The following is a 25,713-nucleotide window of genomic DNA, read 5'->3' as shown; positions in this document are numbered from 1 at the left end:
GTATTTTAATATTAATGGCGCTGATAGGCTATAGCCTAGGCAGGGAGAGCAGATGAGAAAATTTCATATCATAGTGCAAAATTACAAAGCTAAACCAGTACCATTTTGAAAGAGATTTTAACTGATTTAAAGTTGATTTCAATGAGAGCTGTATTTAGCACTGCTGAAAAGAAGGGCAAATACTCAGACTTCTAGATAAATATTTATATATCTAATTTTATAACTAATTTTGAAAATATTGTTTGATTTTTTTTGTGTGTTCCTGTAAGACTACAGTCAATCTAGTAATAAATTTCCTGAAAGTAAGAAAGGATTCATAATTCTAATAATACTTTCTAGCCTCTAACTCATTTAAAATTTGAGGAGGAGAACCTCAAAGATACTTTTGTTTGAGACTCTCTAAACCATTCCATCAACACACATTGTTATTTTATACTTCTCACGAAAACAAGTCATTATTCTTTTTTCTTCATCTTTGCCTGTTTAGCTGCTTACTGAGAGTCTTGGGACAGACACAGCATCTACTCATACCCTTACAATGTCTCAGCTGAAATCTTAGTCATCTGGCTTATTCTGCATTGGAATTGTCACACATATAAAAACAGCTAAAGCTGTACCCAGATTCTGAGGACAGTTCTTGTCAAGAAACTTTAAAGACATGCAAAAAAATTCATCCTAAAATAATCTGTCTGTAGTCAGCCAATACTTTACATACTATCAGCTAATGGCTGGGAAAATTCTTATGTAAAAGGGATGGTATATTTTACTAAAAAATACTATGTGCTATAAATCAGCACATGCTGCCATCTATATAGATAATTTTGCTTATTAATCTAACCTCTACAATACCTATGAAAGCTAATTATTCAGACTGATTTGTCTTTTTATTCTTTCAGTTTCATTGGACCTTTTTTTTTTTCTTTTTTCCCATTTATGGATTTCTCATTGCCAGTTATTCTATGCCTTTGCCATGTTTCTCAGTGGTACGTGTTAAGCATGTAAACCAAAGAACTAATCCCCAGTAAGTGGAATACCTCAAGATATACAGTCCACACACAAGCTTAAACATTAAGAAACCTTGCACCATAAGCATGTGAAGCTGTATTCTTTTAGCCTTACCAGTGCCCACTGACAGCACCATGGTTCCTTGTGCTGTGCTGGCACATGGGCACACAGAACAGAGCATGCCTTCTATCTTTGGTTCTCTCAATCTCCTCTCCAAATCAAAAGCACCCTGGACTACAGAAAAAATCTTGAAATCTCCTGTCATAGGATGGGAGATTTAGGATGACTGCAGCAATAATCTATCAATAGGTTATGGTACAGAAAAAAGCGGAGTAGGTAGGAAACAGAGGCATGTGTAGATTACACATCCCAAGACTATTCTGGTTACAGTGAAGTTTTCTGCCTTTGACCATCAATAAGCCTTTTCAAATCCTTGGTGTTTCCAAGGAGTGCCACATGCATTGCAATTTCCTGAAGAGAGGAAAAGCCTCGGGGGTCTCATGCCAACAAGTTCAATGGATCCTGGAAACACAAATCCCTTTGTCAGAGGCAGGTCAGAGTCATGCGTGTAGCCTCTGCCTTTACCTTCCAAAGACCATCAGCTTCCTCCAGCTGGTGAATTAGAAAGGCATCCTCCTACAGGGAGTGCTATAGACTGATCCTCAGCTTAAGCAGAACCTACAGGGATTTTCACAGAGCCAGGGCAAGGGCCTGAGCTTCTCAGGATATCCCCAGTCACTTCTCCAACCTACAACTCAGGAGTCTGAGGTCTTCTCTCGGGTATTCCTGGAGAACACTGATAGGTGAATCAGATTATCAGAGAGACTGCGTCCCTGCATAAACCTCTCATTGATTACATTGCAGTGACGCCAGTTGTCACTGGGACATAATGTCCATGGAAATACACCAGGAATGGTCACAAGGACTTTCCAACTTCTCTGTACTAATCAGCACTGTGGAGCAGACAGCATCGCGAGAGATGAAATGAGTAACTTCAGTGCTGACAGAATGCAATCTGGTGGGAAAGGGAACACAAAGGATGTAGCAGCATCTAGAAGGATTAAGGCAAAACTTGTAATAAGCCATATAGGAGAAGGCTGTCACATGTAGACAGACTACCTTACATTTGGACAATGACACTTGGGCCTGATGTGAGAAAATAGTGTGTATAGGATAGCAAAATTTCCTCAGAGGGTAGGTCTGGAAGACTCGCTCCCAAAAAACAGCAGGGTATTGACTCAGTTTAACTGTCCAAAGATAAAAAGCCCCAAGATAACCTGAAGGGAATGATTAACCTGCTTTTAATTACTCAGTCACTTGGGTAACAAAAGCAGATACTTTCACCCAAGTTGGGTTACTATGATGGCCAGGTACCCTATGAAAAACCTCAGATCTGTACAGAAGTCAAGCAAGCGACTTTTGAACCGGAATGGGTTTGTTTCTACCACAAGACATACCTCCTGTTATCTGTTTTGACTGAGATGTAGAATAAGGTATCCTTGAATTCAAGAGACAAAAGTCCTTCTCCTCTCTGTAGAGCTGGGATGATCTCCTCCATCACCATCCTGAACTGAGCTTATGTATGAACACATGTAGTCCTCGTAAGTCCAAAATGGGGTCTCATCCTTCCTCCACATCTGCCTCTATGAAAAAACTATTAATCTTAGTATTGATTAATCCTGACTAAAGCAGCAGTAACTACCAACGATAATGGTGTTAGGTAGTGAGGAAGAAACTGAGTTGTGTGGGCTGAGATCGAGTATCTTTGCTTGACCCAGCAAGACATGTAGGTGCAATAGACTGTGGCCTCTTGTCCTGGTTTTGGCTGGGATAGAGTTAATTTTTCTTCCTAGTAGCAGGCATAGTGCTGTGTTTTGGATTTAGTAGGAGAAGAATGTTGATAACACGCTGATAGAATCACAGAATCGCTTAGGTTGGAAAAGACCTTTAAGATCATCCAGTCCAACCATTAACCTACACTACCAAGTCTACTCTAAGCCAATCAAGGGTAGACTGGACTAAACCATGTCCCGAAGTGCCACATCTACCCGTTTTTTGAACACTTCCAGGGATGGTGACTCCACCACCTCTCTGGGGAGCCTGTTCCAATGCTTGACCACCCTTTCCGTAAAGAAATTTTTCCTAATTTCCAACCTAAACCTCCCCTGGCGCAGCTTAAGCCCATTTCCTCTCGTCCTATCGCTAACTACATGGGAGAAGAGCCCAATACCCACCTCACTACAACTTCCTTTCAGGCAGTTGTAGAGAGCGAGAAGGTCTCCCCTCAGCCTCCTCTTCTCTAGGCTAAACAATCCCAGTTCCCTCAGCCGCTCCTCATAAGGCCTGTGCTCCAGACCCTTCACCAGCTTTGTTGCCCTTCTCTGAACACACTCCAGCACCTCAATGTCTTTCTTGTATTAAGGGGCCCAAAACTGGACACAGTATTCCAGGTGTGGCCTCATCAGCGCCGAGTACAGGGGAACAATCACCTCCCTGCTCCTGCTGGCCACACTATTCCTGATACAAGCCAGGATGCTGTTGGCCTTCTTGGCCACCTGGGCACACTGCTGGCTCATGTTCAGCCAGCTGTCTACCAACACCCCCAGGTCCTTTTCCGCCAGGCAGTTTTCCAGCCACTCCTCCCCAAGCCTGTAGCATTGCATGGGGTTGTTGTGACCGAAGTGTAGGACCCGACACTTGGCCTTGTTGAACCTCATACAGTTGGCCTCAGCCCATCGATCCAGCCTGTCCAGGTCCCTCTGCAGGGCCATCCTACCCTCCAGCAGATCGACACTCCCACCCAGTTTGGTGTCATCTGCAAACTTACTGAGGGTGCACTCAATCCCCTCATCCAGATCATCGATAAAGATATTAAACAAGGCTGGCCCCAAAACAGAGCCCTGGGGAACACCACTCGTGACCGGGTGCCAACTGGACTTAACTCCATTTACCACAACTCTCTGGGCTCAGCCACCCAACCAGTTTTTAACCCAGCGAAGACTACTCCCATCCAAGCCATGAGCTGCCAGCTTCCCAAGGAGAATATTGTGGGAGACGGTGTCAAAAGCTTTGCTAAAGTCCAGGTAAATGACATCCACAGCCTTTCCGTCATCTACCAGGCAGGTCACCAGGTCATAAAAGGAGATCAGGTTGGTCAAGCAGGACCTGGCTTTCATGAACCCATGATGTTTTTAGTTGTTGCTGAGTACTGCTTATGCTAGTCAAGGACTTTTCAGCTTCCCATGCTCTGCCAGGTGCACAAGAAACTGGGAGGGGGCACAGCCAGAAGAGTTGATCCAAACTGACCAAAGGGCTATTCCATACCATATGATGTCATGCTCAGTATATAAACTGGGGGGGTTGGCCAGGGAGCAGCGATTGCTGCTCGGGAACTGTCTGGGTATCGGTCGGAGGGTGGTGAGCAATTGCATTGTGCATCACTTGCTTTGTATATTATTATTATTATCATTATTATATTCTTATTATTATCATTACTATTTTACTTTATTTCAATTATTAAACTGTTCTTATCTCAACCCAGGAGTGTTTCTCACTCTTACTCCTCCGATTCTCTCCCCCATCCCATTGGGGTAGGGGGAGTGAGCGAGCGGCTGCGTGGTGCTTAGTTGCTGGCTGGGGCTAAACCACGACACCTCTCTAAGGTAGCTTCACAGATCTGAGGTTGGTCTTATTTATATGCTGGGAGATGTGGCATGGTGTCACACCAGCAACAATCTGTCCAAAAGGTGATGGTGGGCTTTATTTGTACCACACTTTCAATCAAGTTAAGAAATGTCCTAAAATCTTCAGCAAGCCCCAATGATGCACTGTGAGCATCCAAAAAACCTGCAAGGGATCACTGATACACATTCCAGGGGACTAAGGAATACCCAAAATGTCAGTGGAAAGCTCTCATTCCAGTGATGCCAAAGCTAAGGCAAATAAGTCAGTCTATAACATTACGGTGCAAATCTGTGACCATGTGGCAACTTTTTCTGGTCACATGGCAAATTGATTGCTGTTGCCAAAATGGAAAGAAAGGATGGGCAGTGGAGGATATTTTTTCACCAGTAAAGAGGTGAAAAAGCAGGATGCTTTTGCATCTGCAGGGTGGTCCTCAGTCCTCCCCAAATAATTTGTGGCAAAACACACATCTTTTCATCATGTGTCTGGGGAACCTAAAAGAAGCATTTGAGTTGGAGAATGGGTTAGAATATGTTTGGGAGCACTGTAACCCGGCTAGGCTAGTGTGGGATTCCTGCAATACAGCCTGCCCCTCCACCTGTAAGCTGGGAGAAGAGGGTATAACTGCCTGCTGGGGCAACAGCTCCTAAACACCACAAAGATCTACTGCTGAGAGCACGAACTGGATGGAGACAGAATGCTTGACATCAAGGGGCAGACCAGAAAGCAGAGAAGGATTCATAATGGCCTGTCTAAGACCTCAAGGGTCTTAGAAACCATCAATAGAAGCAAATGCATCTAAGGGACCAGAGAAATGGTCTTAGAAACAATGAGAGTCTGGGCAACCATAATTCAACGGTGACTTCTCACATCAATTGTGATAACTTCTGTCCCAAAGGCAAGTAAATAAAGAAGAGAGGCAAACAGACAAGAACAAGTGAAAGGGCTATATTACCTTGACAAAATAAGTAAAGTCTTGTTTTGTTAAAGAAGGCTGAAGTCACCACAAATGCTCTGCCTTACAGAGGGTGATCGACTTTGTCTGAAGACATAGGGTAATGTATGAGAGGGGAAACTGATCTGAGAGGATACTATTATTGCCTTAAAAAATCCTAATACATCAAGAACCTCCAGCCACAAATGTCATGGCAGAAAATCACCTCAATGTTAAATAGGCATGTGGACTGTCACTGCAAGACAAGAGCATTTTAGTTATTTTCACACTGGTAAAATCTGTCCAGATCAAAGTTACTCCAATGGAATTTATCTGAAAACCCAGAAGTCCTGGACCCTAAATCATCTGTCATGTCATGGTGTTTATTTATGCAAGACATGGAAAGCATGATTTCAAACCAGAATTTCAGGAGACGGTATTCCATGATTTATATGATAACATGATTGTGAAGACCGTAGCAAATACAGAATTTGCCTGAAGCTTTCTGAAATACCAAATTCTTTTTTTTTTTTAAACAGGCTTTCATACCTGCAATATGTGCAACGGGTTGCTGACAGTTGGCAATATAATGCCCTTCTTTTCCAGAAGTGCCTTTATTCTGTGAAATCCTGTTTTGATTTTGCTGAGACTGGACCTTGAAACAGCTTTTTTTTATTATGAGCAACCCTGGGAAGACACAGGAAAGGGCAGCTCTGGTTTGTTTATCTGAAGAAAAGATCTCTCTGTCCTCAGCACACAGCCTCAGCACCTTGCTGTCTCCTCTGGGGACACCAAATGGGGCAAGAGTTCTCCCAAGTCTATCAGGCTCTCCCCTTTGCAGACTGAAACATAAACCTACCAGCTGAACCAGGATGACTGTCTACCCTCTGAAAGAGAGGGTTTTTTCTGCAACCAGCTAGTTCCGTCATTAAAGTGTACAATTATGTCTCAAATCCTGCTGTTAAAGCATAATGAAGAAGTTGACATTTGCACGTAACAGTTCTTTATTTTCTTTTAAAAATCAGTCCTGGCAAAAAAAAAAAAAAAAAGGCAAACAAAAAAATCCACATTCCTGAGATTGCATGACTGAACTAAAGAAAACTAGGGCATTGCAAATTTATAGCTGCCTGTACAACTTTCAGTCTGTTTCTTGCATGTGTGTATTCTTACACAGTCATTAAATATGTAACCAAAACTTTTATCCCCATTGTTTTGACTTATTTAGGGTACAGAATAAACATCTGAAGGAATAAAATTAGGACTGCACAAACAACTGTAAATTTAGCATTGCTTATTTTTAAGTGTCGAATTAAACATTTAAATGCAGTTTTTCAGAATGCAACAATAGCTACTATGTCCTACCTTTTGCTTTAAGCATCCTCCTATTTTTTCCTTCTCCTTATTTTTAATGCTGTTGCTACCCAAGTAAAAGTATCACTTATGTGATAGAATTCTTTAAAATGACAGGCAATTATACAATGATAATATGTAATCCTGTGAATAAATACATGAATTCTCATCTTAAAACTGCTTGAGCTTTAGTTACCATTACTTTTACTAAGAAGTTATTTCAAAAGCTCACTTCTCTGATGGCTACACAAAGCCATTTCCAATTTCCAGCCTACATTTATTCACGGCAAGCTTACAAATCTTGCTCTTGGTACAACGGTGGTTTTTATATCTTAAAATAACTCTATTTCTTTTCAGTGTTTACCCCTTGAGATGACAACAAATTTATTCCCTTTTTTGGCATTATTCTTCTAGTCTGAGCAGGCCGACCTCCCTTATTTTCCCACTGTAAGATAAAAGCTCTGTTGCTCTAATCATTCTGTTGGTCGTTCTCCGAATTTGTTGTGCTTGAAATTCAGATTTGTACAGCATATTCTGGATGACAAATTATACGTGTCTTCTAAGGCAGTATTAATATTCTCTAATCTCTGCTGAAAATTATTCACCTGGTATAGACTAGGACTGCACTGACATTTTTCAACTCCCAGTTTAGAGAAAGAGCTCCTGCCTTTTTTCTAGTGAACTTATTTCTGACAGTCCAGTCCTCAAGATCTTCCTGTTTACTATTCTGAGACTCTTCTGTTTTAATTGTGTCTTATGACTTTATGGCCACTGTAAGTATAATCAGCACACTTCAACTTTATGCATCAAGGTCACTATTAGAGACGTAAAATAAACCTGGTCCGGAAGACTGAACTTGAGAAATTTCCAGCCCAACAGTGAAGTCTGATATTGCCTCCTCACTTGTCAAGTCTTTGGCCATCTCTCAGTTTGCATACTAATCTTCATCCTCCCTCTCTAGTTTAATTGTACTTACCCAGAATGTACTATTACTAGAAAAAGTACAAGGTGTATTTACAAATTTTTCACTCTACATAACTGTAAGAACAACATATATGAAATGAAAACCTGCCCTATATATCTGGGAGGACAAGAGTTCACACACATTCCTTCCTCCCTGCACCCATATAACCTGTCTTAGCTGATTGATCCAAAAATAGGGATAAATGTGCAGGAAGGAACCATATAAAGTCTGGTTTTACATTTACTCACCATGATGTAGACAGAAGTGAATACATGGGTGTTAAAAAAAATTATACTGGTATAACAACAGTGCATGTTGGACAAGGCACAGGTCCATAACAAATCTTAAAAATAATTACGACAATTTCTGTGTTTCAACTACAGAAATAAGTAGATTAGCAATGTATCTTACTTGTCCTGTCATATGACTCATGACACGTATGTGCAATTTCAGCTCCAAGCTGCAAATAATGTCCAGCTTTATCATCTCTGGAACCATCTGCTCCAAGGGCAAACATTCCCCCTGCAAAACAGGTCAAATGGCCCATCTTTCTTTCAAGGTGCCCGTTCTTCCACTCCCCAATGAAGGTCAGTCCTCCATTGGACTTTCTGATGAGATGTTTTTCTATTGCCTACAAGAAGATTAAGAGAACTGTCAAATACTGTTTCACATGCAAGTTTTACATACTAACTCTCTTTCAAAGAATAAAGTACTGTTTTCAAAACAAAAAGAATTTTCTTCTTCTTTCAACTTAACTTCTGAGCACTACAGGAACAAACAGCTATAAGAATATAATTTCAATGCACACAAAAAAATACCCTAACTGCTAAACGATGCTAATGAGATCAAACAGGAAAATCACAACATATATAACACAGCACTTTTAGCTGAGAATTCAGCACATATATTATAGCTCAAACAACATTTGTCTACCTGTTAACTCTGAGAGGTACCTATTTGATCTGCTGTACAGTCTGTGCATACTCAGAAAATACATCCACGTTGGAAACTTTTGGTCAACAACATATGTAAAGGCAGCACCTGTACTCTCAGTCAGTCTTTAATAGGAAGCGACAAGAATGCTCCAGCCACCTTCTAACTGCTTCTCCATAGCAGCACATGGTCAAAGGACGGGTGAAGGTGAACAGCTGTTCACAAAAAGCATTATTATTTTATAGGTGAGGCAACTACTTCTTTTTCTTTGCACATTTGTATGAATATATGTTGTTGCTTGTGACTTATAAATGGTATTCTTCTGGTAGTAGGAAGGAGAACAGCTGACCTAACTTCCAAAGTTTGCAAACTACATGGAACACCACATTTACTTAAGCCTCTTTCAGAGACATTCACAATGCCCACCAATCTACTGCAGTACTTAATACCTTTAGCATTAGACGGTTTTTCTTGTACCTAGAATCTCCTTACAGTTTGGGTCCTATAATAATAAATACAATTATCTTCTTTACCATGGAGACATTATTCCTATCTCCTTTCCAGAAATCTCCTTTGTACTTCCACACATAACCATCTGATGGGTTCACAACTTCCTTCAAAGTGCATGACCTGTGTCTGGTCAGAGTACTCCAAGGCTGATTAGAGTTGAAATGCCATTAAAAAGGCATTTACTACTCTCCTTACCATCCACAAGATCTATTACAGAAGTGAGTTACTACCCCTCTCCATTACTTTTCTGGTACCTACAACAAATTACATCCCAAATGTCCACAACTGTATTTTGCACTAAAACTAGGTATACTGAGAACACACATGCAGAGGATCCTGCATATAACTAAAGTGGTTATCATGGATGTGGAGGTCATGTCTCCTGCAGACAGTTGTCTCGTTGCTACCTACACAGTGCAAACTACCCAGTTTGGTACAATACAGATTCAAGCAGTAAATACATAGATTAATCAGCTTGCAACTTGTAATTCAGGATTATAAGGGGACAGTGAAATAGCTTTTCCCTCTAAATAAAAAAAAGTGAGACTGTCTTTTGTTTTCAACGAAATGGACAAAGGAAAAGCTTCAAGCTCTTCTGTGACTGTAGTAGGTATTTCAACTTTTTTTTTTTTTTTTAAAAGAAGCTGATGCTCAAGTGATACAGGACTGTTAAAGCAGCTGTACTGAACCCAGCAATATTTGATAACATGAAAGTCCCCCATGCAGGTACTGAAATAACATCTGACAGTCTTCCCAAGTTTTCTTCAACAAAAAACTTTTCTAAAAACAAAATTATTGAAATGACAGTTAGAAGAGGCAGAATTTGTAGGATTAGAAACCTCATCTGGGGAAGACGATAATATAAACAGTAATCTGAAATAGTTGTGTTTCTGAATATGTATGTGTTTCTGTATGGTTTTCCAAATATGTTCTTGACTTGGGATGCTGCAGTGCTTGCAGCAACTTTTCTGAAGGGTTATAGTGATGTGAATCTACACCTCAGCCATTTAGCCAGTGAAGATCTGGCAGTCCCCATATGTCCAAGGTGAATGTACTAGCTAAAAGCCAATGTAGCAGATTACAGGGAAAAGACTGCATTATCAGTAGGGTCCTGCTCCTTACTTGCACTGTGGACCGAGCCATCGTTTGGATGGTGAAATCTCTCCACTGCCCTCTATTGAGCCTGTGCATTCTGAACGTAATGAAAGAGAAGTGCTGGTCTGCATTCCTGTTGGGTTAATTTCTTCACTAACACCACTGACAGATCTGAAGTTTGTGCTTACGGCAGGATCCAGCGAGAAGAACGCAGAAATAACTGACAGAGATAAAACTAGTAAGTCTCTGACAGCTGCCAGAGTGGTTGTCTAACAATCATGCAAATTGGCATTGAGGACTGGCATGAAACCGTGGTTTCTGATGCTAGGGAGCCTGATGTGGTTAACTACAAGCCTCATTTGTTCTGAAAGTACTGGTATAGGAAAGATTGGATCTGCTGAAAATTCTGCCACTGAAGATGACAGTAAGATCTGTAGCATTAGCTCTGTTGATTCAATTATCCCAGACTGTGACAAAACTAACATTATGATGATTATACGCTTTTTTTGACCGTATGGTACATAAAAGTTGAGGAATCCTTTTAAAAGGAAAGTAACTTTTACTATGAAGAGCAGGAAGGCTTAAAAGGGTTTGGATTATGTATTTCCTGGAGAAAAACTCCCCCCCCCTCCCCCCAATGTTGTGTGAAATTCCCTTTTGATTTGTATCTTTTTGTAATTTCATAACTGTTGAGGAGTAAATGGCTGCAGGAGCATTTCCAGGGGGACAAAATCACTGTGGTTGGCACCAGGAGAGCCAGCAAGGGCCAAATTTATACACTTCTCCAATGAGCTACTCCTTCACTCTAGACTTGCTTTCAGGGTTTGACTGAGGAACATCATCTAGGTGCAATGTACCCCTCTTCTGAACAGAGAACACATCTTCTAAACTTGAACATCACTGTCTTGTATAAGGGGTAGTTTCTGAAATCTGAAAATCAAGTTCTGTCAGTTACGTAATTATTAAGTTACATCTTAAGAGTCACAAAGGAAGCATCCCCAAAAAGAAAATAAATGCAACCCTCTCAAAATACTTTATCATTCAACAACTCACTGCTTGCTAACTGTATAAAAAGGACAATCAATATTTACAGTAATTGACAAGGAACAGCTAGGCATTGCTGGGAGCACTGCCTAGTGGACAAGAAAAGCTTGAGCAGGTTGGGACAGATGTGACATTGGTATCTTGGGCTGGATGCCTGGGGCCACAGAGCACTCCAATAGGTACTGTAAAGCAATGACAGACAGCTAGACTATGAGGAATATACATGCACTAGAGTGGACATGTATACTTCAGCTCCCAAAGAAAAGACTTAGTTCACATCAACTTAGAGATTAACTGATGGAAGAAGCTTCCTTAGTCTGTGAAATGCCCAAAACAATAGACAGAGATGTGACAACAGAATGTTCTCTATCTGACATTCATGCTTTCTATGATTTTTATTACTACAAAAAATAGTGTTTTCTGAGCTGTCTTGCAGCAGTACTTGCTATGTTGTGATAGTCAAACACACTGCTGAATCCTTCTTTTAGCTATTTAATGCTGTGCAATAAGAAAGAGCGAGGATCAAATTCATGAGCCTAACAGATTAGGCTACTCAAAGCAACAGATCAAAAGGAAGCTTCCCTATCCTCTGGCCAACATGAGAAGGAGAAAAGACACTTTAAACCAGACTAGGTGGGAGGTCCACATGATGATGCTCAAAGCAAAGTTAAGAGGCCCATCCTCAATATTTATCATCACAAAAAATTCTCAACAAGTTTCACAATTTCGTTTTTATCACAGCTGTGAATCTACATACTAGGACATTGAAATGAGGTGTCCTTTACAGTGGAAGACTGCACTAATGTTATAGCACAGAGAGGTCATGGATACAGAACTTGTTCATACTCTTGTTATGAAGTATGTGGTGACCTGGGTAAGGCTTCATATGCCATGGACTGGAAATCATGACATTGGAAGAAAAGATGCCATCATCTTTCTTAATACCTCCAAGTAATGGGGTATCACTGCCTACTGCAAGGCTTGAGAGTGACGGTATGGTTGTTTATCTTCCACTCTCCCTCCTGTAAGAATCTAAGGGAGTGAAGTGTGGCTGGACAGAGACCTCCTTTTAGACTGGTGGGTGCTGAGAACATTTCCAACTCCGTGCTAAGAGTGGGAAGAATGTATTTTACACCTTTCCTCTTCTGCTTGCATAAATGACGCAAAGAAGTTTTCCTCCAAGTTTTGGGGGGGGGGTGGGATGGGGGTGGGGGGAAAGAGTAAGAAGTGTCAGGTGTCAGCTATGGAGGAAGACCTATGTTATGTTGCAACCACAAAAGAATGGCAAGGGAATGAGCTCTTTAAAATATTTTAAGATTTTAAATAAAAATTCAAATTGCAATTATGTAAAACAAATCCTACTCACTGACTCCTTGCACATGTCTTTCAATGTCAAGTAGGACCTGGGATAAACACAAACCCTGAACTAGTAGGATGTTCCACAATGCATAAATCAGTATGGTTCATGCAGCTTCAAATGTACATGGGTAGGTTTCGCTGAGAGAAAGCCGAAGAGGAAACCATCTGATGCTTGCACTGCAGGTCATATGACACATGAAGCTGGAGCATCTCAGCTCTTTCTCCCTCCTATCCACAGTGTGTTTTTATCTGGTCCCGAATTTGCTTTGCTGTGTCTCCATTCAAGACAGACATTTGCCCATACAAAATGTTTGCAAGGCTGGGCTTACCGTGAAGAGGACAAATTTTAAAGTGCTCACAGTCTAGGAATCAGAATAAAGTATTTCAACAGTAACCACAATGGATGTTAAACAACAACTGCTAAACATTTTTAAACCCACAGGACTCAATAAACTGTATATTAGACTATAAGAAGTACTCAACTAATGTTCTGAACTACTAATGTTGACTTTAACAAACCTGGAAAACTAAGGAAGTTCAAAAGGACTGGGGAACAGCTGATGCTTTAACAGTATTTTAAAAGGTTAATAGAACAATCATATAAAATGAATGATGTGGTTTCAAAAATAAATGTTTGATTGACAAGTGCATGCTGATATTAGGAACATTAGGAATTTCAGGAATTTCATTGGTATTGTACAAATATTAGTCCTAAACAAATTCAAGACAGCACATATGAAGTAGATTAAAAGTTGGCTTGCTAGAATAGTTCAAAGTAAAACAAAAAATTGTGAAAAATCCTCTTCCCATGAAGATTCTGCAAAGATACTTTTATTCAATGCTAGGCAGCATTTCTACCAATGATCTGCAAGAAATAAATGCTAAAAAAAAATTTGCAGATGACACAAAAATTGATGGAGCTATAGATAGTGATAAAGGAAAAGTCAGTCCTGTAAAATCAATTCAGAACAGATGACAAAATGGGTTTTGCCTGAACAATTGTGTTTTAATAGAGATAAGTATAAGGTCATACATCGAAAAATTGGGAATGTAAATCACAGTAGTAGGAAAGCAGTAAATCAAAAAGACTGTAATCAACTTCAGAGTAAAACCAACTGGAAAGTGGATGACAGTGCGAGGCAAAGGTTAAGAGTGCAAACACAGCTCTTGGCTGGATGAAGAGGAGAACACTGAGAAGAAATCATGCGATGACATATTAGAAGAACCATTACATTTTTGTCTCCATACTGAAGACACTGGAAAGTACCTAGAAAAAAGCTTCAGAAATAATTCAAAATCTGTTTTATATTATGAGACTGAAGAAAAAACACATTTCTCTTTCAGGAGAGAATGCCTATTGTACCTTTGTTAGTAACCAGCTACATGATGCAGATAACCCTTTAAAACAATGTAGCGAAGGATAAAGTTCAAGTAGCTGAAAGCCAAATGTAATCAAATTCAGGTCAGGAATAAAACATATTACAGCTTCAAAGCAATTCTGGACTACAACTTTCACTATATATCTTTTAAAATGTGAATTTTGAGAACTCCAAGAACAGGTGTTTTGCTTTAGGAGACTGACTGGACTGCACTAAAACTAAGCTTTAAAAGCTTGTGTTGAAAGCAACACAGCACGCACAGAGCATGGAACAAATTAGGCACCAAGCACATATCTGTACTTGGACAAGACTACACGGTCCTTGTTGCTGTTGGTACCACAATTGACTTGACTAAAACTAGCTTAGTTACTCTCTATGTGTCTTAACTGTAGCATAGGCATGTTGGCATATATGGGCACAAGTGAGCCTGATGAAAAAAGATCCCTGTGTAAGGGGAAACTCAGAAAGTAAGAGCTGGGCAGCATAAAGCTCAGAGCCACCACAAAAAGGCCCCCACCCCAAATCCCGCTGAACCATCCTGCAGTACTGCCGTGCTTGGGCAAGCACTGCTTGATCTGTCAGAGGGAGCAAGACCATATCACAAAAGAACCACAGACACGGAGTAGGTATGAACTACATTTTACAAGGTAAATATGGAATATAACATCTAAATGTTTTAGAAAATAATTTAAAGAATAAAACAATTCAGGACGTCAACTCCTAGAATGATTCTGAACACTGTAGAAAAGTGACTTGGTTGTTCTGCACACATCTTAGGGTTGCTAGATCTCTTTCTAATAAACTGTAGCTTAGGCTATTACATTATACCATTTTGGACAAGCTGATTATTTTTAGCACAATAATCTGCATCAGATATATTCCATAATAATATATTTTAAACTACTCAGAGTGAAAGCTAGTATCATTCATCACTTGATTTCTTACAACTTACATAATGAAAACAAGTTCTGTGGTGGCTTGTTTTTTGGTTTTGGGTAGGGTTTTTTTGGTTTTTTTAAAGTATTAAAGACTTTTTTTTAAGTTCCACTGTATTGGAAAACTCAATGAATTATAATCACCTCAATTGCATCGTCGTACATTTTCCTTGCCTCCGTGTCCATCTTGTCTGACATAAGCCAAGCTTTCAATAAATATTCATAAAAACTGTCTCCCAGCCCGCCCACGGACGTGTGATCTGTAGGAGGGAAAGAGGAAAAAAAAGTTGAAATTGTTATATAATAGCACCTTAAATTTATGCAAAATATAAACTTATGTTTTTGAGGTCTACTGTTGTAGAATTATCAATATTTTAAGACTGTTTAGCAGGACAAAGCCACACTGTATCCCCTATCCCCTCTGAACTTCCTTCATAGGTGTGGAACCGGCTATATGTGTTCACTATTTGTCATTCTGCACAGACTATTCCTCATATCAAAAATGTAATTTAACCTGTTTTTACTTCATTCCACAGAACCTAACTGTTTTGCTGCTAGGATTTGGGGTGGTTTTTAAATTTGTTTTATATATGTAAAAAAAAAAAACAAAAACATATAAAAAACCCATAAGATCTCTGTATCCAGGATGTAACCAGGTCATGTGGCTGGCTATTAACTGCCATGAACTACACAGAATCCAATTATTTCCAGGAGATTTTAATTTCCAGCAAGGTAGTTACTTAACAGACTAATGAATGTCTCAAAGCAAATGTTCTTATTTAAATTATTTCAGTCAAAAGGGAGGCAAATTGCCTTTGCAGTGTACAACACAAGCCCTGCTCTGTTCTACCACCCCTGAGCAGCCATGCAGAGCCACACCATGTGCTACAGGATAAGTAAGGCTGCTTGACTATTAGAATCCACCACCACATAAACTGGACCTCCTAACATGCAGATTTCTTTTTTGCCACCTTTTTTTTTTCTTTTTTTCCTTGCAGAGGTTGCCTTTCACAAGTAGAGTCGTTGATACTCTCTGCTGACAGACCACATGAGAACTACCTACATTTCTCTTTAGGTGAACTATCATACATCCCCACAAAAAGCCTACTGATGGTCTGACTCAGTCTCAGAGCTCCTGTTCCAACCACAGTAAGCACTACCTCAGTACACCCTTCATTCAAAAAGCAGTACACTCTATGAGATTTAATAAGTGACTTCAACCAGAACAGCACATAACCTTTTCTTTCCCAGCATTACAGCCCGCAAAATGCTAGCACCAGAACAGTCTTAGTCTGCTGAAGCTAGGCGGAAGAAATGTTTAAGACCAACTTTGTCACAATGCCAGAAATGCACTGCCCTACAGTCATGCAAGTTCCCTTTTACTGGGTGGAAAAAAAGAAAAGATGATACTTCCTTTTCCAAAGTACCTCAAAAAAGTGGTATTATTCACAATCTCTCTGGGATAAAGGTGTAAAAGAGAGATTGGAGCTCTCCTTCTGTTCCTTTTTCCTCCAAGCACCACCCTGCCCTCTTGTCTCTGAAGATGTGAGTAGGAAGTTAGAGCTGGTAGATGCTTCTATCCTAACTCTTCTAGCTGCCCGTTGACTCCTCTGCTACTTACCAGTGGATTTCTAAACAAAGGAAGGAGCAAGTGGAAAGACTGTAGCCTTCCCATTTGGTTTCAGTTTGTGAATTTGGAGCAAATTACTTCATGCCCTTCTCTTGTATCTCACTGTCTCTTAGACAGCCTTTTCACACCCAGTGATTTAACTACAAACAATGAGTTTTCATAAGCTTTCTAGCTCTGAGCTGTAAGAGGGCATTCAGGTCACGAGTCACTTTCTCCCACAAATGCAAGGGCTAGAAATTACTCCTTCAATACACAATTGCCTTCTCAAGTAGACACAAGAACTAAGGGTCTGTGGTTTTCACAAAAAAAAAAAAACCCAAACAAACCATCCCAAGACTTCAAAGTTACAACTCATGTCAGCACTACGCAGGGACTGTCTTCACAAGAGATATGGTTTAAAACTACTTCTGTTAAGCTGCTGCCTCCACCCCAGCTGAGCTCTGTCACTTGAGTCAGCGCTGCTCCTCTGCCAGATTTCTTTCACAGATCCACTCAGTCCCCAACCAGGACAGGGTTGCTGAACCCTCAGCAGCGTTCGTCTTGGGGCAGCTCCAGCGGGGTTCGGGGCAGGAAAGAGCAGGAAGATGAGTGGAAAAGGTTTATTTCCTAAACAGAGAAATCCACGTTCCAGGTGAGTTTCCAAAGTCAATTACCAGAAACACACCCCATTTCACTTCTAATTCTTCAAGCAGTCATTTGAGAACTGTCTTTCCCTCCTGTTAGCTGCTCTTCTCTTCCTCCACATTGCTTCTCGTCTTAGATGAAAGTACAGGCAACGCAGGAACCAGTAGCATCAGGATGCACAGGAGTCGGAGCCATCCCCTAGACAGCCTTTTTTGCACCTTCTTCATGTGTTCAGAGAACAGAGCTGCGCAAGCCCCTCAGATACAGCAGATACTCTCCTCCCACTCAGCAAGTAAGAAGCAAACATGGTAAAGCTAAGGGCTTCCGAGGGCCTTGCAGCTCCCAGCAGCAGTGTTTTCTTTATTTCCATTTCACAAAGCTCACTCCAAATCTCAACTACTAGGAGTTTTCAAGGCTCCTCTCTCATTAAACAGTGGGCTCCTCCACTCCCCAGCTGATGCCTTTCACAGTTGGACCAGAGGGTACACCTGCCAGGAAGGGCAAGCTGATTCTGTTCCTTCTTTTCAGCAGCAAGAAAGGGACAGAAGAAATATTTTTGGTGGTCACACATGATAAGACATCACAGACAGGTATCTTTCACACAGAAGGGAAGCAGTATTTCAAGGGAGCTGACTGCATTAAGATACAGCTGTCTTTATTTCTCTGACCGCTCCCCATCTGCAAAAAACAGGCAAAAGAGGGTGGAAGTGAAAAGGAAGCCACCACAGCAGCTGAACTGAGGTTTAAGCACAGCAAGTTTTCCAACTTCTACAGCTGCATTAAATGCACCCTGGCAAGATCATCTTCAGGTCTTCTGCTAGTGTCAGAAGGTGTTGCTAAAGCAGAATTTGCTGCATTTTGTGTAAGGACTATAACTAGAAATGACTGAAAATTAAAACGCTTTTTGTGACAGATTGCAGTACTTTGACAACTTGCTCTCACCTAGAGTGGAAATGCTAAAGAAATATTTTTCAAGATTCCTTAGCAAATATATAGCTGGTGAAAACTGTAGATTTGGGTCATTGCATATCATTCTCTCCTACAAGCAAAGCTCCCTACCCAAACTTACCATCAGAACGTCCACGGTAGTTATCACTCTCTCCTGCTATTTAAGCTACAGCTCAGATGGATTCAGAGATTTAACTCAGCTCAACTCAAAACGTTTCGCACATAAAAATGTTTTGCACGTAAAATATTTTGAAGTTTTTTAATCAGCCCTAACCTTGCATGTCAATCCGGAGTACTAAAAAGGAAAAACTCGTGCTTTGAATAACTGGGTTTACAATAGCGACTCGGCACTGGGCACTGTTCAGTAGACAGCTGTGAAGGCACGTATGACATTTAAAATGTTTATAACTATTTTGCAAATTTAAAAATTTATTTAATTTTTCACACATTTGATCTACAAGAATTATTTAATTAGCTCTATGTCATTCAAAGGTTTTTACTGTGAAGAAGTATTTCACAGTGAAATCCTCAAGTAAAATTCTTTCCAGATTAAGACAAATATAGCAAAGAGAACATAAGTATGAGGGCATATCAAGTATGGCAGAAGCCACATATTCTGTTCCATGACACATACACATTTTTAGAACATTCATTCCTTCCAGTCAAGACAAATTACGGTATTTTCTTCATTCCCCGTTTTTTCAAATGTAGGCCCAGATGACTGGGAAAACATAAAAGGATTCCAGTCAAGGATTCTTTGGAAAGTCTTATTTTAAACTAAAAGACATAGTAGCTGCAGTTGCAAAGAATATACCTTCAACTATTGCAACCAAAAGCAATTACAAAAAGCCCTGTATTTTTTCTGGTTTGTCACACACTTGAAAGCATGTTGTGTGCAAACCCGTGCAGTCAGCCTGTTCTGTAGTGCAGAAGCCTAACTTCCAAGGCTTCCTCCTTGCCAGAAAGAGCCAAATAAAATCTTAATAGGAAGACAACAATATTTACAGTTCACAGCAACATTTTTTCTCAGATACTTCAAAAGATTTACATCCTGTTAAATATTGGCATTTTTCTTCTTAATAAACACCATGCAATTGAGAAAAAAAACCCCAATCAATTTCATAGAAATATTTTAATGATTTTTTAATTTACTGATAAAAAAAATCTATGTTCAGTCAAATATTGTGGCTCAGTTATTCCAAAAATATATTCCAAAAATCACATCCACCTCTTTCCCACAGACTGAGTGGAAGACCTTCTTTTAAATTCTCACACCATCGTTATCTAGTATTTCTAACACTAGCTTCACTCCAAACGATTTTATTTGTATCAGCAATCCATTAGCTCACTGCTGAAACAGTCTGATGAGAACGAGGGCTATTATTTCACAGCAAACCACAGAAATACGTAGCAGGTCAGAAAGGAGCGTACACGCTACCTAACTGAAATGACAGTGAATTTTAGCTTGATATAGGAGGGAGCCTGTGGCTCTCTGGTGATTTGTTCTCTGTAAGTGAAACTGTTTCTTTACAAATCTGGGGAGACAAACTTGTTTTTCCTCAGCTAGCTCTTCAGGGCATAGGCAGCAGGGTTCTCCCTTTTCAATTACAGCTGAGGCACTGTGATAGATCTGGCTGTTCTTCCCCTCCAGGACTAATTTTGGGGCGATGGCAATAGATAATAGGGATACTAGGTATTCACATAGCTCATTCTCCTTTCTCATACCCAGCTCTACCTAATGGCTGTAAATAACTTCCACCACAGCAAGCCAGTTTCTAAATGAACGGCAGTGGTTCCCAAGAATACGGTTATAGCAGCAGACTGGAAGTTACAAACACGTGCTACTTCCTTTTCATTTACAGGGAAAGTTTGGTTCAGTGAGCAATAAAGCATTTTCCACAACAACTGAAAGCCCCCTAAAGATAACATTAATAACAAAGCCTGCTCTAATGAAGGTCTACCTGCTCTCTAGAGCAAACTTAAGATGTGTAAATTATTTTTAAGCAGATGGATTTAAGTAGTTAACAGCAGCTTAATGAGGCAAATTAAAAACAGTTCATGATTTGCTAAACCCTCTCTGCTTTGTGCCTTAATTGTTCAATTGTCATTTCTTGGCAATGAGCAGGAATAAAGAAAGAAGCCAGGCATTGTTTTAAAAGCAGCACATTGTGCCAGAACTGATGCTGCAGTCACAACACTTGAGGGTGAGCCTTGGTGGTACCCAGGAACAGACGGGTAGCGAGCCACTGCCCCTTCCTGACCCCAGGGCACGTCCTCCCATCCTTCCTTTGCATCCATAAAGCTTACACATCATTTACTGCACACAGAATGAAAAAGATAAAATAAAATGCTGAGCAGAAGTGTGTTTAGCACGCACAGGCTGCCATGCTGAAAAGCGGTGCGGTGAGATAGCATTCTAGCAGTACATACGCACAAGCAGATGAGGATCAACTATGCCGATGGTATTTTTAATTCACAAATTTGCAACTATAACACTGATTTAATATTTTAAAGTACAGACAGCTAGAGAACAACCAAGCAAAGAATCAGAAATCTGGCAATATGTAAAAGAAACTCAAGTCTTCGAAATTGAATTGTTAGTTACAACTCTAAAGTAAAGGAAAACTAACTTAAACCTGCCTACAGTGCAATACCAAATAGACTGGAAACAGCAAGATGAACAAACTACTGATTCATTTCAACCAAAAGAAGAGTAGTACAGAACTACTTTGCAACACAAGAACAAAGTAGTAAAATGCGAGGCCGATTTTCCTTAAGGATCACAAACACTGTACCTTTGACAAAGTGCTACTGTAATATGTCAGGAAAGGAGTTCAAGAGTGGAAAAGATAAGCGATTGGGAGGGAGTAGTGAAGTGGATGTAATAAGCTAATACTAACTTTCATTAAGAAATCCACACACCCCATCACCATTAGTTGTTCTGGGTACCAACTGGCCTGACCCTGCAGGAGCCCTCTTTCTCTGTGTAGGAAACTTTCAAAGAATTGCTTTTCTGTTTGTCTTCAGAGTAGCTCTGATTAAATTTCAGTTCAGTCTTTACTTCATATAGTTGGGCTTAGTGCCCCTCAGCTGCTCTAAATAGGTGCAAGCTCCCTTTCTAATCCTTTAATCCTGAAAGCTGAGGCCCTGGAAATTGCAGCTGCTGCAATTCACAGTGGAAATTCAACCTAAGGATGCAATAAGCCATAGTGGATGGCTTAAAAGTGCAAACACTTGTAAATTAACTGCAGCAGATGCAGCCCTGATAAAAGGAGGTGGAGGTGCAATTTTTAGTCAGCTATGAATCATTTATCACTAAAGAACACGTTACCAGCATGAGAATTTTTCTGAAAACATGCAGGTTGTCACATAACAGGACTACATTCAAAGAACAGTTAAGGTTGCAAAACCAAGCATTTATAAGTTAGGAGGCAGCTGAACAGACATTGGTTCCCATTCTACTGTCTGGTGCCACAACAGATACAAGAAAAACCTAGCTCAGCTCCTCCCAACCTGCGGATGCGTGATCACACCTGCTCAGCACACACAACTCTAGAGAATGTAGCAGCTGAACTCCAAGTACTCCATATGGACAAAGTAGATGTGAATATTTTTCAAAGGCTTGATAAAATATGGATGGTTTTCTCCTCAAGCAGTCCTGAAACAAATAATTCCCACAGTGTTTCATATCCAATATATGATGGTTCTTGAATTTCTTAACTGTACGCCTAGGAAAAAAACCAAACTTTAATCTGGGTAGAATCACATTCCACCTCTAGCTTCATTTAGAAATGGCTGAAGCATTTTTGTCAAAGCTGTTTAAAAAAACCCAACAAAACAGCTTGAGGCAGACAGAATATTCCAGTTGGAAGAGTTGAAGTTTGGCAGCTACAAGAAACTGAAAACACAATCACTTAATGGAAAGTGTTGAGCAATCTTAACTGTAAGTGCTACCAGTTTCTCATATAATAAAATTAAGCAAAATTACTTCCTAGAACTGTAGTGATTATCAAATTAAAGATTAGAACTCTCAAACTTGCACAATTCCAGTGTGTGCAAAGACAATAGAAATAATATGAAACAGACCAGCAAGTACAACTAGCCCAGCTAATAAATATATTTAGGTAACTCATGTTGTTAGAACCAAAATGCGTCTTCAAATTGAATATAGTTTATGATTCTGTAATGTCAAAGGAGTATACTAATTTAATATCTTACAACAGGCTCTCCTTTCACACTCAGGAATTTTCAGCTGGAACAAATATTTTCCTTTTTGTATTTAAGCTTCCCTGAAACTTCAAAACATTCCAGCTATTATTTATGATTCTGGAAAGATTTAGGTCATCTCTCAGAAGACACACTGACGAATTGAAGATCAATCAACTAAATATGTCAAGTCCATGTGCAAAAATTAAAAACACATTAGACCTTTACATTAGTGCTTTTACTGAAAAGTGGCCTTTTATCACCTTAAGTTGTCTCTTCCAGATTATTACACTCAGAGTCACCTGAATGAAGCAAACCTGCCTCTGCAGGTTTGAAGTCACCGTAAATCCCACCCGTGCTGACAGCTTTAACTAAGCTGCTGGAATTTGCAGTGGATTGATGGGAAGTCAGGTACATGTTTACCTCTGATGACATTTTTAACCTGACAATGTGGCTGTGAAAAAACAGCTACAGGGTGGTAACACCTTCTGCTACAACCAATACTGCTACAGGTATGTGTCCACAATCCAAAAAGTCCCTTTTGAGTAAGAGTTTCTACATAGGGAGATTGACAAGCTCGTAATGTCATTACAACCTTTAGTTTATTCACCTTAGTCTTCCTATAAGATAGTCAACTCTCCTCTCGCAGATTAAAAACAAGAAAATGGGAGAGAGAAAACCCTTATTTGATTAAATCTAGCCCAACATCCATCTATGCAAAATTAGCTATCAAAACCACTGCCAACAACTTGCCCTCTCCCTTCAAGCTGCATCAAGACCATAACACTTTACATACATATATATGTATGTGTGTGTATATATATAAACACGTCAATGCTGACAGTCAAAAGAGATTCAGAGAAGCAATGAAAGACACTCCCTGTGTTTGATGTACTTATGGATTACACCACATGCAATACAAATCCAGGCTACTCTGTATGTTTCTTTCTCCTAGACTTGTACCTATGTATTATTTTTTGTCTTATGACAGATACCTGAAATTGCACACACACCTAGCTGAAGTTCTGGTCACTCAGGAGGTGCTAGGAAATTGTGCTGATTGTAAGACTTACTCAGCCCATGCTCTATGTGTGAGACTGAGCTACCACACCCTGCATTTGGGCTGTGTTCATCACCATCCCTCTCTTATTTTTGTCCATATAGGCCAAAAAGTGCTACAGTGTGATCTGCAAAGATCAGCTATGTCTTCGCACAGATCTCCAAAACGAAATGGTATTTTACCTTGCTGCTACCAGACAGTCCAGCTCCCAGTGGAACTTCATGATTAAATGAACCCATCAGGAAGATATATTTAATGCCCACTGAAAACTATGGACCCTCTGCCCTCAATGTCGAGAAACATTTCCAGTTTGACATGTGACCACCAGAAGGTACATCTCCACACATAAATCAGAATATGAAGTCTCACATACTGAAGACAGAATGAAAAGAAAATGGACTATATGTCATCTGAAATCTGTTAGTGGTCTAAAGAACATTGATATAAACAGCTTGGTGCACAGCCTCCAATAAATAAGTGATACAGAAGGAATAAACTAAAATTAAAAATCCCCAAACCTAAAAGTTTTTATATTAAAAAATAACTTAACTATTTATTAAAAAAATAAACTAAAAAATAAGGATGTAAGAACTTTGTGATTGGTCTTTGATAGGCTTCTCTTTGATAGGAAGTAAGTCAAGAACGGTTCAAAAATACAGTTTAGGTATAGAGAGACCCTAGTACAAAAATCAATTATTAAAGAAATAACGAGATTCCACAGGAGCTCAAACTTTAAAAACTCACAGAGCATGTGTCAAAGGATACCTTTTTAGTCACCAACCATTTTAAGTTAGCTGTCTTCAAAGCCAACAATTTAAACTCTCAAGAATATCAGGCAATACCCTAAGACATGCTAGACTCTGTTAATACAGGTTAACTCACTGAACTTACAGTCAGGAAAATAAATGTTAAAGCTGTTGCAGGACAGATTTCGAATTCTAGATATTAATGCACTTCCTACCAAGATCATACTCTAAAAGTACAGTTTGGTGGTACAGCAAAATAAAATATTAATCTCTTTCCACAGCAATGTATGCAAGCGCTTTCAAAACTCAATTACACCATATCCAAATCCTATCTTTAGGAATTATTTACAGACACTCCCTTTCAATTGCATAATTCATACACATGTTTAACCTTCCAATAACACTAGAATCTTTAACACACTAAACAAAGCTTTTATTTGTTTAGCTTTTTTTAGCATCTTGCTCAACAGACCAGCAAAACGTCTTAACCTTGTAGACTTATAAAAGCATATTCCCTGTAATGCACAGCTCTGCTGTATTTCATTAAAACAAAGTTTTAACAGATTAACTTGCTCTTGGCTTCTAACGAATAATCAAATTTGAATGCAGTCTTTTCTTGGAACACAGTTAATTATATTTGTACATGGTTGTAAAGCAAAAGGGCAAGGGGAATTCCCCATCAGCAATTACATAGATTATTTTATATTCAAAACACATGCATGTTCCTAAATACAGAACAAGACAGAGTATTTTGGAGAGAAAAATTAAGGACATCCACCAAGATAGTAAAGAAAATTAAACAGCAGAAAACCACCCCCACCTCCTCACCTGCAACCGATACATGCATGCAGACTGCTGGAAGTCTAGAAATCATGTTGTATTTTCATTTATTCACAATGTACTCAACTGAAAGCAGATCTGAAATAAAAACCCCCACCACAATAAATGCCTGCATCAATCCCCAGACTAACCATCACATAGATCACATTACCTCCAGTTCTATAACTGACGTTTCAACCACAAATCAAAAAAGAAATCTACTTGCTAAATCAAATAAATGTGCAAAGATGAAGTCAGGTTGGGAACTACTTCTACAACTATTTTTACAAGAATTAAAATTAATTGTTTTAATCCTGCACCATTTCTGTTCAAGAGAGAGAAAATCTTTTCCTTAAGCCAAAGGAGAAAAAAAAAATCACCCAAGAATTAAAGCATTAGAAACTATTACCCACAAGTCCAAATTGAAGGTAATTATCTGAAAGTTTTGGAAAATACTTTTTGGAAAATACAGGCCTACTTGACACAAT

General features: G+C 39.6%; 1 protein-coding gene across 1 annotated transcript in view; it reads right to left on the bottom strand.

The window, feature by feature from the left end:
* Positions 1 to 25,713, bottom strand: part of MAN1A2 (mannosidase alpha class 1A member 2) — a 144,182-nt gene that overhangs the window by 17,031 nt on the left and 101,438 nt on the right. Inside the window, exons 9-10 of the mRNA XM_075727805.1 lie at positions 15,337 to 15,452; positions 8,349 to 8,568 (exon numbers count right to left, since the gene is read on the bottom strand). Coding sequence (XP_075583920.1) covers positions 8,349 to 8,568; positions 15,337 to 15,452 — 336 coding nt within the window. The remainder of the gene's footprint in view (positions 1 to 8,348; positions 8,569 to 15,336; positions 15,453 to 25,713) is intronic.

Source organism: Pelecanus crispus, chromosome 1 (assembly GCF_030463565.1).
Source record: "Pelecanus crispus isolate bPelCri1 chromosome 1, bPelCri1.pri, whole genome shotgun sequence".
In the NCBI taxonomy this organism is placed as follows: domain Eukaryota; kingdom Metazoa; phylum Chordata; class Aves; order Pelecaniformes; family Pelecanidae; genus Pelecanus; species Pelecanus crispus.
This window is presented reverse-complemented; position numbering and strand designations above follow the sequence as displayed.